The 14155-nt window shown below is 40.4% G+C and overlaps 1 protein-coding gene across 3 annotated transcripts in view; it reads right to left on the reverse strand.

Moving 5' to 3' along the window:
• The window catches only part of plekha6 (pleckstrin homology domain containing, family A member 6), a 131902-nt gene that overhangs the window by 101659 nt on the left and 16088 nt on the right, over positions 1–14155 (reverse strand). For 2 of the 3 annotated variants that reach the window (XM_061069664.1, XM_061069663.1), the window contains exons 1-2: positions 5805–5967; positions 5359–5459 (exon numbers count right to left, since the gene is read on the reverse strand). Coding sequence is in view for 1 of the 3 variants with exons in the window: in XM_061069665.1 (XP_060925648.1) it covers positions 5359–5459 (101 nt within the window). In the remaining 2 variants the exon portion in view is untranslated. Of the gene's footprint in view, positions 1–5358; positions 5460–5804; positions 5968–14155 lie in introns of those variants that run through there. The other variant, XM_061069665.1, reaches the window with a different exon arrangement.

The raw sequence follows: 14155 nt of genomic DNA on the forward strand, positions 1-14155 counted from the left end.
AGATGGGACACAGCCAGAGCAGTGGAAGTGGCAGTCAGCTCCACCCACGGGGTGCCAGGCTTGAGCCAGGTACCAGTCTGGAACAGGGAGACGAGATCGAGCGTGGTCAGGAGCAGACAGGGTCAAAACGAGGAGGGTGAGTTCTGAGATCACAGCAGACGAAGGTGCAGTCAGGATAGGACCTGTTGTTGTGTACACCAGCGGATCACTAACTTGTGAGGATAAGCTGACAGCTATGAGGGGAAGCTCCATGACTTTTCCTCTCCTGTAACAGATATTTAAGTAACACCACTGCAGGTGCAGACAATACAGTTCTCTTAATGCTAATATGATTCCAAAACTGTAATGTATAGATGTTTTCAAGTGGTTTGTGGTCATTGTAGATTGTAACCTGCTTTCCAAAGACATAATAATGATATTAAATGCATGCATGGACATTAGTGAGCATTTCTTTCTTCATCAACACTTCATAGGATATGGCTATCTCATATAGACTTAGAGACCTGGAGGAAAAGGTAACAGGACAGTTGTTTTGCAGGAGCACATCTCTCAGTACGCTGCTGCTTGCATCACAATATATCTCTACAGTCCTCAAATGTGTGCATGGGGGTCGTGCTCTCTTTTGAGGACTGTAGGTGTTTCACTCTCTTTTTGTTAGTGTTCGGGTTAGACATAGACATGTCTCCAAAGATGCAACTTGGTACTCATACTCATACTGTATATTCCAACAGATATCAACAAAGTCAGAGAACGTGGACTCCATCGCTATCTGCTTTGCAGTACTGTGCAAAAGAACGTGTTCATTGAACACATTCATTTTTATGAGAACGATGAACTGAACGCAACCTAATGACAAATAATGAATTTATACGGTGAACACATTCATATGGTAGCGTCCTCACTTATAGACGACAGGAAGCTTTTCTCTTTATGTGTAACTTTATTAAAGTCCAATGAACACAACACACTTCTTGTTCGTAACTCCGACACTCCTAACATCTACCACCGTATTCTTCACTCCCCTTCCTCATTCACCCTTGACACACCAACTCATTAGCCAATGAGAGCCTGCCATGCCACACAACCCCACAGTCTAGAACTGTCACTTGCCCCACCCCGACCTGTTCACTGACCCTCAGGAAATCTCAATACTGTGTACTTAGCTGAACACAAGTCATAACAAACACATAGCAGTCAAACAGAACATAAACTTAACTACCAGTCTGTTCCAATATTATCTGAGGTCTAGCTAAAACGTTACATAATGTTTTCCTTCTCCTGAGGAGAGACGCTGTCTAAATCGAATGCTTGCACCATGTCGTTGCTCAGTGCCCGTAAAATGTCCGCGATGTAGCCTAACCTAAACCAACTAACTGGACTTCGCACTAGGTTACCCATGATTCATCGCACACACATGTAGACCAAACAAGCAACGTATTCCAAGTGTTTTCTTCTCTGGCCAGTGTCTTACCTCCGAACCGTAGTTGGGAGCTCAGCTCACTGGTTATCTTGGCTTGCTGTCTGGCCGGTAACCAGCCGTCCTGACCACTCCGTGAATAAGGAGGAGGAGATGTTTCTTTACTTGGAATGCGGCCACTTTATTTCTCGGATATACAGCAGGAGCAACACTCGCGTCATCTCTAGGTGGTCGTCCACTTCTCGTTATACACACACTTTGAGCGCCTTAACCCCCAATACCCAGGTGCACTACGTCACACACTACAAACTTTACTTAAAGGGGCAGGCCATACCTGCAACACAAGACAACAGCTCTCAGTCTCATATAAATGTATATATGGCAAGTGAAAGCATAGACACACACTCAGCGACTACAACCGATGCACCTTATTATTATCTGAGGGATTTTTACACACTGTCTGATAAAGATTTCGACAGTAAAGGCAAGGGGTGGTGATGGATAAAGTCTTTCATTCTCACTTTCCACCTTAAAACTATACAGGAACTGAACTATGAACTAGTTCAGAATTTAAATGGTGAACTAGGAATGTGAACTATTCATGTGTACTTGTATGAACTACACTTTGAACTAGTTCATGAGAGGTGTGAACTTGCACAACACTGCTGCTTTGTCTCCCTTTCATCTTTGAGTCATTTTTTATATTTTACAGATCGCTTTGAAGGAAGCATGATGGGACAGTACAGAGAGTCTGATCCCCACTTTCATGAGGTCATAAGGGAACTCATCCAAAAAGAGAGAACAATGGAGCCCACTTAAGAAAAGCACACACTCTGCTTCAACTGGCCAAATTTAGCAAGTTTCGACTACTCATGTAACATTTATATTTAATATTTTGTTAAAGTATGCCACCTGTTTTTACACCTGGGTATAATGATCAGAAGAAGTAAAGGTCCAGGAAATACTGAGAGCTGAGAGCTCTAACATCTGCTGCAGCACAATCACCTGACATATTGTATAGGCATTAGCCACTACAGATTCAAGACAGTTTCCTGCCTGTGCAATAGTTAGCCTATATAGAGACATTAATAATGGCATATAGAAAATTATTGATGAAATTGAATAATGTAATTTTTTTTGAAGTTATTATTATGCAATAGTCAGTAAAATGTAAAGGAAATAATCATTTGCTAAAAACTATTGTCCAAACACTGGCGTCTAGGGAGCTTTCAAATTCATGGAATTATGGAATTGGGATCAAACTGCCGACCATGTAGTTAGAGGTCGAACAGCCACAGAAGTAAATTAACTTTTTTGAAGACTTATGATTATGAATAACTGGGAAGCAGATAAGTTAAACACAAGTTATAATGTGATAACTTATACTGTTTTGAGGTGAAACATTTAACATTTTTATGTCATAAATATCATCGGCCATGTTCAATGACAGCACAATATCACCATGTTTACACCCAAACATGAATTTTAATTTGTTAGGATCATATAATTGCTATATTTTGATAAATGTATCCATCCTCTATATACATTTCATTATTAAGACATGAGTTTCAGATTAAGAAGCTTTGTCTTGTTTTTGAATATTGTGAAACTAACTTTATATAAATGTAAGGGTAAGTAAATGATTACCAATCTCATGTTTGTCTTTTAGCGTAGCACAAAGACTGAAAGCAAGTGAAAAAACTTGCTAGGCTCTATCAAAATTCTAAAAATATATATAACTTCCTGTTTTGGTTATGGGAGAAGACTTTCACTGTACGAGGTTGTACCTGTCAGTCTCAGACAATCTGGTGTTTTCAAATCACTTCTTCATACTGACTTTGATTTAAAGACCTTGTCATAGTATCTTATATTTATCCTTTTACAATATGTCTCATTTGTATTTTTTCCTTCTGAAATATTTAACTTTGAAACGCATTAGCCACACTGGCCGCTTGCTTTTCATTTGTTAACATTCCATGTAACAATTATAACATCGTAGCTTTGTTTTAAAAAGGTTTTAATTGTGAAATAGTTCCACGGCGCAACCGCGGCCAGTGTCGCCCAAGCGTATGCCAGGGCATGATCATCCTTAACATTAGTAATTACACATTGTAGTTTGTTTATATTTACTGACATGGCATCATGATTTGCAGACACACTGGACAGTAAACAATGTCCACCCAGAACATTTAGCCAACAAGAAGAACCCATACCCTTGCCAAGCAATCAAAGTCAGAATGAATATAATGGGCCAGTCTGTCTCCACTCCAGGTGTGTGTGTTCCTGTACTTACATCTTTGTGAGGACCATTTTAAGCATAGGCCCTACAGAGTGAGGACATTTCTACCAGACTAACTTTTTCAATGGGCTGTTTGAGAGTTAAGACTTGGTTTTAGGGTTAGGGTTATGTTTTTAATTGTGTTGGTTAAGGTGAGGTTAAGGGGCTAGGGAATGTGTTATGTCAATGAGTGTCCTCACATAGATAGAAGTACAAACATCTTTGTGTGTATGTTTTTGTACATGCACTGGGTACATGCACTGGACTTTGCACAAGAGCTTCCTGGACATGTAGTGAAAGTGAACAACAAAAAGGACTGACAAACAGTGATTGCAGTAAGAGCAGGGACACAGAGGGAGAGATAAGATAGAGACAGAGATTCCTCAATTCAATTGTGTGATTCATACTAATGTTAAAGGGGAAACAAGGCAAACTTTGTTCAAGATTTATTTGGCATATTAAGACTCAGCTTACCTACATTAAATTAAATAATATTGTCTCATCGTTATTCAGCTCCAACAAACAGTTCTGTCATGTAGCTGAGTGCCGCTGGTGTTGTGTTTATCCTGACTTTCAGGGCTGTTGATGCAATTCATCAGGATCTGTATTATTACCAGCACAAATTAAAACCTTGCAGGAGGATCTCACTGTGACTTCAGACTACAAGCATGATATTGACACTGAAAGTAAATTATTAAACCAACATTTTGGGAGATATCGATTTTTAAATAAGGACATGGTGCTGTCAGTGCTGCACAACTGTGATGTCATAAATGGTATACTTGGCCTTTTCTTTCTTTACCAAGATAAATGTGTGCCTATGATCCAATCATCTTCATCAGTCAAAATTATGCTTGTTTAGGGTGGTGGTGATGTGAAGGGCTCATTTACAATAACCAATGATAATTGATGTGTTTTGATATATTTGCCATATTTCGAAAATTGCAAATGTTAAATTAACTCTATGAAATAGCACTCTTTCTATTGAACACTAGCCATACACTGTCGGCACACAGCAATCAGGGGTTCAGTATTTTGCCGAAGTTCAATTCTGAATGAACAATAGGGCAAACAATCCGATCAAACATCAAACCCATAGTAGATTCAAGGTTGCCTGCTTAACTAGGAATCTCTTCAGGGGATGGTTGATGCTTTCCCTGATGAGAGAGATTCGTGTTCCTATGGTGCTCCTTTACAGTAATAAATAACATCATGTAACTCAGCCGTGATCATTCAATCACACAGAGCCAAACCAAAACCCTTTACTAAGCCACAGTAATGTAACGAAGAAACAACAAGTGCAAACATTACTAAATCCTCCTTTTGTAGCAAGAACTCACATTGCCCACAAGGTTAGGGCAGTTCTTCTATGAGATATTGCTTTCAATAAGGAAACCTACAGCTAGAACATTTTCTTTTCACTGAAATATTTAATTTATTATTTCTGGTTGTTTATTTAGAAATATTTCAACAAACTAAAACTAACCAAACTACAGAATATTCCAAACATAGAGCCTATTTGTGTCTCACTGTCTCAGTGTCTCACTGTCATGTACATTGAAAGTCATATGGACTCAAGTATGTTCTTGAGTAACCATGCATGAAATACAATCAAGCAATGATTCCCCAAAAGCTTTTTAAATTTTTCCTGGATGTTACTAACCTTAAAGGCAAACTTGCGGGTGATGTTATCTGCAGGCTCCACTCGACTTATCCGGAAACTGAGCAGCAGTAAACTCCCTAAAACAGAGTCCTCCCTCTCATCTGTGAAGGGGAAAAATTAAAGTGTGACAACATGCGTGGAATAATGAAAGATACACTTATAACAACCTGAGCCAACTCATCAACCAGAAGTATAAAAGACAGAGGGGATTTTTTGTACAAACATGAATGGAATCAGAGTTGCTTTACTCTTATCATGCTCCTGACAGCCTCTTAGAATAGATATCCATTATAGTCTAAAGGTACCTGTGATAAGCAGTGGTAAAGGCTCAAACACAGACACAAACACACATTCTAGAATCTAGCAGTGATAAACAGACTGCTGGAAAAGTGTAGCACAGAGCCTTAAATATTGCAAGCAGCCATGAAAATTTCAGCTGGTCCTACCTCATATTTCCTAAACGTAGCTCTGCACCAACACTCTCTCTGCCATTGACTGCATGTGAGTGTTTATGTATGTGTGTATGTTTGAGTGTAAAGAGAAGAAAAAGAGGGAGTAAATGAGGGCATCGAGCTAAGAGAGAGACAGAGAGAGCGAGAGAGATCTTAGGGAGGGGGAAGGGCTTGTGCAATCATACGCTGATTCCTGGGTGTGAGAGAGCATGCGCACATATGTCTGTGTGCGTGAGAGTGAGAGAGATAATGATCAACCCATGTGACTCAGTTTTGCAGGAATCTTGGCCCCTAGCCAACTGTACCTGCTGCTTGTCTACACCTCTCTCTCTCTTAAATATTATTGGGCTTTTTCCCTGCTCCTACCTCAATATTGAAAAAATGACTGATGACTGTCTGAATTTATAAAATGAAAGCATAAAAATGCGTTTTCTGAACAGAGTAAGAAGTGAGGTGTTAATCACTTTATTGGATGTAAAACACTAAAGACAATTTAGATATTGGATAAGGAACCAGCGGATTCTGGGTACTTTACACAGAAGATATAATTAATTATACATTTGTATGAATGGTGTATTTAGGTTTGAACATGTCCCCCAAATTGTTGCCTCCAACCCAATATAATGATGGAATTGGAATTTTGAAATTGTGGTGTTCAAAGGATTAAGATAAGGAAGTACGAACGTTTTTCAAGCCTCAGTATATAAAATATGTTTAATTGTTTATAACACTAACATTTATCATAGTCATTGAGTAATCATGATCGTTTTTATAAGTGAAGCTTCACTGAAATCAAGAATTACCCTTTAACCCCAATATGTGTGTTTGTTCACATAATTGATGATATATTTAGAAAAAAAGATAGGATTATGTAATATCAACATCTTTTTCCAGAAACAGTGTTCCTTCTACTCCTGACAAACCACAGACCACAGTTTTAATAGAGAACTCTTTATTTCAGCAAAGTTACTTACAGTAAAACAGGATACAAAAAGTCCAAAATTTCACAAAAGTCCCAGAACACAAGGCACAAGATGATCATGGGACAAGGGGACAAGATGACATAACGAAGGGAAGCACACAGTATATACACAATGGAGGCAAGAATGATTGAGCACAGATGAAACATACCAGAAACAGGTACAGACAATCACAGGGCGGGAAGCTAGGGGTGGGCAGATTGAACCATTGTGAGTGTTCTCACTCAAGTCTCAACGTGAGCGTCAGAGAGAGAATGAAGAATGGCCGAGGAAACGCAGTGTGGTGTAGTGCAACTTTTGCAAAAATACTGCGAGATGCACTATTTGTGACAAGAAAGTGCCACACAGCTGCAACACAAGTAACCTCTTCAAACATTTAGAAACATCACAACCTTTGTTGTTTTCTGAACATTGTTGCCAATAAGTGAGTAGAAACGGCCTGTAAAATATTAAGATTTCAAAGCTTAAAAAGGGCAATTTGCACAATTTTTGTTTTTATGTTTCGATTAAAATTGTATTAATTAATTCATATTATTTTACCATTTATTTATTTTACTATTATTTAATCATAGTATTTTTGTAAAATATTTGTACCCTTATTTGCACATTTTTGCATTTTTATTAAAAGTATTTGTATTTGCTTTCGCAAGAAATGTGTTACTTGTGGCTGGAAAATGTATCATTATTTTGAAAAAACAGATACGATTTCAGAAAGTATCTCTTAATTTCCAACAAAAAATATTTGTATCGTATCGCACTTATGTTAAGTCTGGTATCGTCCATCTCTACGCCAAACAGGATAAACACAGGAAATAAAACAGGGAACAGAACACATTCCTATGGTGCCCTGTGTCAGTTTTGCTGATTCAGTCCCCTCCACCACCCCACCATCCACCCATAGGCTCGAACAGGGAGGTTAAAGATATTTTCTCATCACTCCCCATTAAACTTATCTCGTTTTTTGAAGACAAGGAGGTAATGAGGATGTCTGAGCAGGCCACATTGTAGTTTGTAGACAGCCATACAAGCCAGTAGCCAGTCAGATTTATTTTTAGCCTTTGTGTTCGTTACTATGTTTATTTGTTGTCTTGCTGGCTGTTTGGATTGGCTCCCAAGGGTGCGATTCAAGCAGCAGCACATTCTTAGAAGACGAAGAGGTAATAAGGATGTCTACTGAGCGGGCCACATGGCAGTCTGTAGACAGTCATACAAGCCAGTAGCCAGTCGGATTTATCTTTAGCCTTTGCGTACTGTCAGGTATTTGTGTTGGTGCATAGTGGCACATTGGTATGTATTGGCTGGACATAGTATTATATACATTATAGTATAGTATTATATACATTATACCAGTGGCAGATGTTGAAAAATGTTCTTGGTGGGGCTGTGCTGTGCCATACTCAGTTTTCAGTAACCATCCCACTACGATTTACCAAAAACTGCACGATACCAGTTCTTTGTGAAATATTAGGTTATTATTTAATTCCAATAAAAAACATCTCAGTGATTTTGACACAAAATCAGATAGCTAACAGTATACTGCATAATGCACAGACTAACTTGAAAAACTAAACTTAAAAAACTAAATCAAAATAATATATACAAAAATAATAATAATCAGCCAGATTGTGCTCATAGAGTAAATAGAGTATGGATCATTATACTGCAAACTGAGTCTGGTTACTAGACTCAGTTCTGAGTCTGGTTGATCCTGCCAGTAGCATATGCTTGTCTCAAAGATTAAGCCATGCAAGTCTAAGTACACACGGCTGGTACAGTGAAACTGCGAATGGCTTATTAAATTAGTTAAGGTTCCTTTGTTCGCCCCCGCCTCTAAAAAATAAATGTGTAAAACATAGTAAATTATCTCCGTGGTATAGTTCCAAGACACATGAGTTGAAACAAATATCAAGAAAACTAGAAAGGAAGTGGCGCTCCAGCAACAGTGGTGAAAATCTCCTAGACTGGAAGAGTAGTGTTAAAGAATATAAAAAAGCTCTCCACAAAGCAAGAGCTGCCTATTATTCAAACCTAATAGAAGAGAATAAAAACAACCCAAGGTTTCTCTTCAGCACTGTAGCCAGGCTGACAGAGAGTCACACCTCCACCGAACCCAGTATTCCTCGATCCCTAAATAGCAATATCTTTATGACCTTTTTTAATGATAAAATTCTAACTATTAGAAATAAAATCAACCATATCCTGCCCTCAATTGGCACTAATACCCACCCAACAACAGAGATCTCAGAAACGGCTGAGAATCCTTCCCATTATTTAGACAGCTTCTCTCTGATCACCCGTGATCAGTTTACTAAAATAATCTCAGGTTCTAAACCAACAACCTGTATCTTAGATCCTATTCCTACAAAATTACTTAAAGAAATTCTGCCCCTAATAGATAGTTTGTTACTTAACACAATCGATCTGTCATTATCATCAGGTTATGTACCACAGTCTTTTAAATAGCTGTAATCAAACCCCTACTCAAAAAAACCACCCTAGACCCAGAGGTTTTAGCAAATTACAGGCCAACATCTAATCTCCCCTTCCTGTCTAAAATCTTAGAAAAAGTTGTAGCCAATCAGCTGTGTGAGTTTCTCCACGAAAATAATATAGATGAAGACTTTTAGTCTGGTTTAGAACCAATCACAGCACAGAGACAGCCCTGGCAAAAGTCACTAATGACCTTCTAATAGCTTCAGATCAGGGACTTGTGTCTGTCCTCGTTCTGTTAGATCTCAGTGCAGCATTCGATACAATTGACCATCACATTTTATTACAGAGACTAAAACAGTTGATTAACATTAATGGAACCGCCCTAAACTGGTTTAAATCTTATTTTTCTGATCGCTCCCAATTCGTACAAATTAATGATGAGTCGTCTGTGCGCACCGAAGTTAACCATGGTGTTCCACAGGGCTCTGTGCTCGGCCCAATTTTATTCTCATTATATATGCTTCCACTAGGAAACATTATCAGGACAGACTCGGTAAATTTTCACTGCTATGCGGATGACACCCAGTTATATTTGTCAATAAAAACGGAGGTTATAATACTTGGCCCTAAACACCTTAGAGAAACATTATCTAATGATATAGCTGCGCTAGACGACATTGCCCTTGCTTCCAATGAAACAGTCGGGAACTTGGGAGTGATCTTTGATCCTGATTTGTCCTTTAATAGTCACTTAAAACAAATTTCTAGGACCTCCTTTTTCCACTTGCGTAATATCTCAAAAATCAGACATGTCCTTTCACAAAAAGATGCAGAAAAACTAGTCCATGCCTTTGTTACATCGAGACTGGACTATTGTAATTCATTATTATCAGGCTCCAGCAGTAAGTCATTAAAGACTCTGCAGCTTATCCAAAATGCCGCAGCACGTGTCCTGACGAGAACCAAGAAAAGAGAGCACATTTCTCCAGTATAAGCATCGCTACACTAGCTTCCTGTTAAATCAAGAATATAATTTAAAGTGAGTAGACTCAAAACCTTTCTTTTCGATAAAGCTTATAGTTAGAGCTAATTAGTGCGGCAGAAAGTAACTCGTCCTATGTTCCAAAATAGGAAGCGTTTAGTTTAAAAAGGCATAGAGGTATTGATGTCTGATCTACTGAGTGGGCCACATGGTTTTCATCGTACTACCATACAAACCAGTAGCCAGTCAGATTTACCTTGAGCCTCAGTGTACCCTCAAGTTCGGCCTGTATCATTGATTACATGGCAAAAACCCCTGATGACGCTAAGACGCAAAGGGAATTTATGACACATGACACACGGAGCTTCTCTTTCCAGCTTCTCCTTCTTCTTCTCCATCCTTATCACATCAAAGTAATTCTTATCTGATCAGTACATGTTACTAACTTGACCCCTTTCCCGGAGTTTCTGTGCCTTATCGCCCACAGATGCAGGGCCACAGCTGTGGCCGCACCATGGATTATGATTTGTGGATCGCGCATCAGAGGTCGGAATGGTGGATCTAGTATGGCGGATTCTATATCGAGCATCTGACTTTCTCCACCACCAACACTGAATGACCGGGCTTGGGCGCTAGCAAAATCGCCCTTCAGGCATTGTTTTCAACGATGTTGATTGACCAAATTTACTTGCTATACTTGCCCAACTACATCCCCTTATTGGCTACGTTTCCAGCGCCCCTGAAACATGTACTGTGCCCTGAGCAATCGTTTCCCTCATATTTCCACTGAACATATTTAATTATAATTTGTACAACACACATTATCACTAAGACTTTATTTCACAGATAGGACTTGAATAATAGCAATTTGTTTGTGAGCTGCACTCGAACCTAGATCTGTCTCTTCCAATACACAGGTGCAATTCATTAGTGCTTTACACACACAGAGGAGGGTGGTCAGAGGGGGATATGTGAATTCTTTAAACAAACAACTTTCACATCGTCCAACATTGATGCGTTTAGCTTTGTTCGTTGAGACGCTGAATCAGTGACCCAGTGGTAATGAGTTCGAAACCAAGTGAGGGGAACATTTTTACTTTGCTTATTTATTGCTTGTAAAGTTAGAGACTTTCTGATTAAAAGTTATATTTGTCTGTGAGTTTTCATCAGGGGGCGTGGCGGCGCAAGCTGCAAATTCAGATGATTCGCCAGAAAACAATTAAGTGCTTATAACTTCCATATATATTGTCTCACATGTTCAACAAAGGTCCTGCCCTGAACAGCTCCATATGAAAATATTTAATTGTCATAGCACCCCCTAGCTGTAACAGGAAATGCCATGTTTTACAATTAAGCATCGTTCAGCTAGCCCGTTCACCCAATTCACTTGAAATTTGGTCAGGAGAGCATAAAGAACTTGCTAATTCCATTTAATCAAACTTGTGAGTTTTCATTGGGGGGCGGGTCCTTGGCATGGCGGCGAATCTTGATGACTCACCAAGAGCCTTCAAGTAGCTGTAACTTCCATGTTTTCTCATCAATCGCTGTCAATATAAATTTTTGGGAAAAGGAATCCGCCCTGAAGAGTTCCATAAGCAAATATACTTTAATGGGGACATATTATGAACATTCTACTTTTGTAGTGATTCTACTTATGGTGATGATGGTGGCCTGCTTGAAGCTGGTGGGCACTGTTGACAGATGTAGGGAGAGGTTGAATATGGAGGTGAATACCATCGCTAGCTGGGATGCGCACCCCCTGAGGAAGAGGCCTGGAACTCCATCGGGTCCAGATGACTTTCGTGGTCATCTGGGCCCACACCACGGTCAGGGACAAATTGCAGTCGTCTTGGTCTTCGGCCAGTCTTGCGGATGGAAGGTTAGTTGGTTGCCTCAAACCGTGCATAGAAGGTATTGAGGTCATCAGGTAGAGAGGCGGCAGGCTGATCATCACAGCTATTTTTCCTGTTATAGCCTGTGGTGTGTCACAGGCCACCCCACAGGCTTCGGAGGTCAGAGCTGAGGTTGTTGGATTCCGGCTTGTCCCTGTAGTCTCTTTTTCCATCTCTGATGGCCCTCTGTGGTCACATCTGGACCTCAAAGCTTCCGGGTCAGTTATAGGAAGAGCTCAGTGCTCTGAGCTTAGCACGGACATTACCATTTACCCAGGGCTTTTGGTTTGGGATATGCAATAAATCAATTAATTGCGCGATAAATTAAAATGAGCGATAATTTTTTGCCGGCTGCAATAAATTCAGGGATTAAAGTTTTCCGTCGCTATGACGGATTTCCGTCAACTCCGCTCGCATAAGGCTAAAAATGAGATCGATGCAGATCCCATCCGGCAGTCGGCCGCGGCTGCCGGTGGACAGACTCTTGTCTCCGCGCTGCCCGCGCCCCGCGTGCGTCAGGGCTCCCGTGCAGGTGTGGGAGGATCTCCTCGCGAGCCCTCTCCCAAGCGCTGGCTGGCCCCCGCCGGGCGCATTTCCTCCGTGGTGCGCCGCGACGGCTCCGGGTCGGCTTGGAAAGGCTCGGGGCGGGAGGAACGGAGACCACGGCGAGAAAGGTTTCACAAAAGCGTTCGGGGGGACCAAGGCGGGCAGAAGCCTGCCTGCCTGCGACAGCCCCAGCCGCGGAGACACGAGGGTCTCCGAGCGGTCTGACACAGGGGTCTCCGCGGAGACACGGGGTCTCAATTGGCTCAGGCACCGAAGTCAGAGTCACGAGTCAGAGTGTGTCTGTTTTGTATTTATTTTTATTTATTTAAGTATAGTGTAAACTTTTGTTAACAGTTCATATATTATTCATAGTTTTAAGTTAAAAAGTTTTTGTATTTATTTATATTTATAATCTACTTTAAACAGTTCATATATTTGGCAATAAAAAAGTCTTTCTTAAATGTCTTCCAGATGTCCAGTTCCAGTGTTCTTTAAAAATAAAAGTTTATTGATCTTCGAAAGGGTGTACTTGCATTATTATGCCATTATCATTATATAAGTTGAAAATGGTGTCAAAACGGCAATATTATCGCTTATCGCAATAATTTCTGGGGCAATTAATCGCACAGAAAAATGTGTTATCGTGACAGGCCTAGTCCTAACACTGACCCTAGGGACGACATCATTGATGCATTTGGAGATATATGCAGAGACAGTGTCTGTGTATTCATTAATGTTCCCATCCGCTGCAACACTGCCAATCTGTTGTTTCAAAGCAGTCCTGGGGTCTCATTTATAACCGTTGCGTACGCACAAAACGGGGCCTGAAACATGCGTACGCCACTTCTCACGCCAACGTTGGGATTTATAAAAACAAACTTGACGGGAGAGTTTGTGTATTTCCACGCAAACTCTGCCCCTGCGTACGAACGTTTTGGAGATGGGAAAGTGGCGATGCAGGCGTGAGGTGGTGACCTGAAGCAAATTATTGATCCAATTCATCATTTACATTAAAACCAACAGCTAAGTTTTGCTCGCGCGACATATCTGCTCCAAACGAGCCTTTTAATTAAAAAATATAGGAAACAACTTACAGCGAATTACGTTCAGATTCGATTAAACTGCGGAGTTACAGAGCCGAGTCATTAGTAATTTGTAATAATATCAACACAGTGCGTGTATCATCAAATCACTTCAGTGAACGTGACTGTGCCATCAGGTGCACAGATCGTACATAGTGCACCCAGCGTACAGGAGAACACTCACAAGAAATGAAGAAACTTTCCAAATAATATCCCAGAGTGGAGGTGTGGATCCACTGATGTGAGGGAATCGGTCCGATCCGCTAAATAAATAAATACTGCCGTGACAGTGTTGCGGGGTTCTGCTCGATGTGTGACTGCGGACGAGAAGGAAACAAGGGTTCAGCAATTTCTGATCTCACACAGCAGCAATTTCTGATCTCACACAGCAGCGGCAGAGTATCAGTGTATTTTCTTTATTAGTGACATC

The sequence above is a fragment of the Limanda limanda genome, chromosome 4 (genome assembly GCF_963576545.1).
Source record: "Limanda limanda chromosome 4, fLimLim1.1, whole genome shotgun sequence".
Lineage (NCBI taxonomy): Eukaryota > Metazoa > Chordata > Actinopteri > Pleuronectiformes > Pleuronectidae > Limanda > Limanda limanda.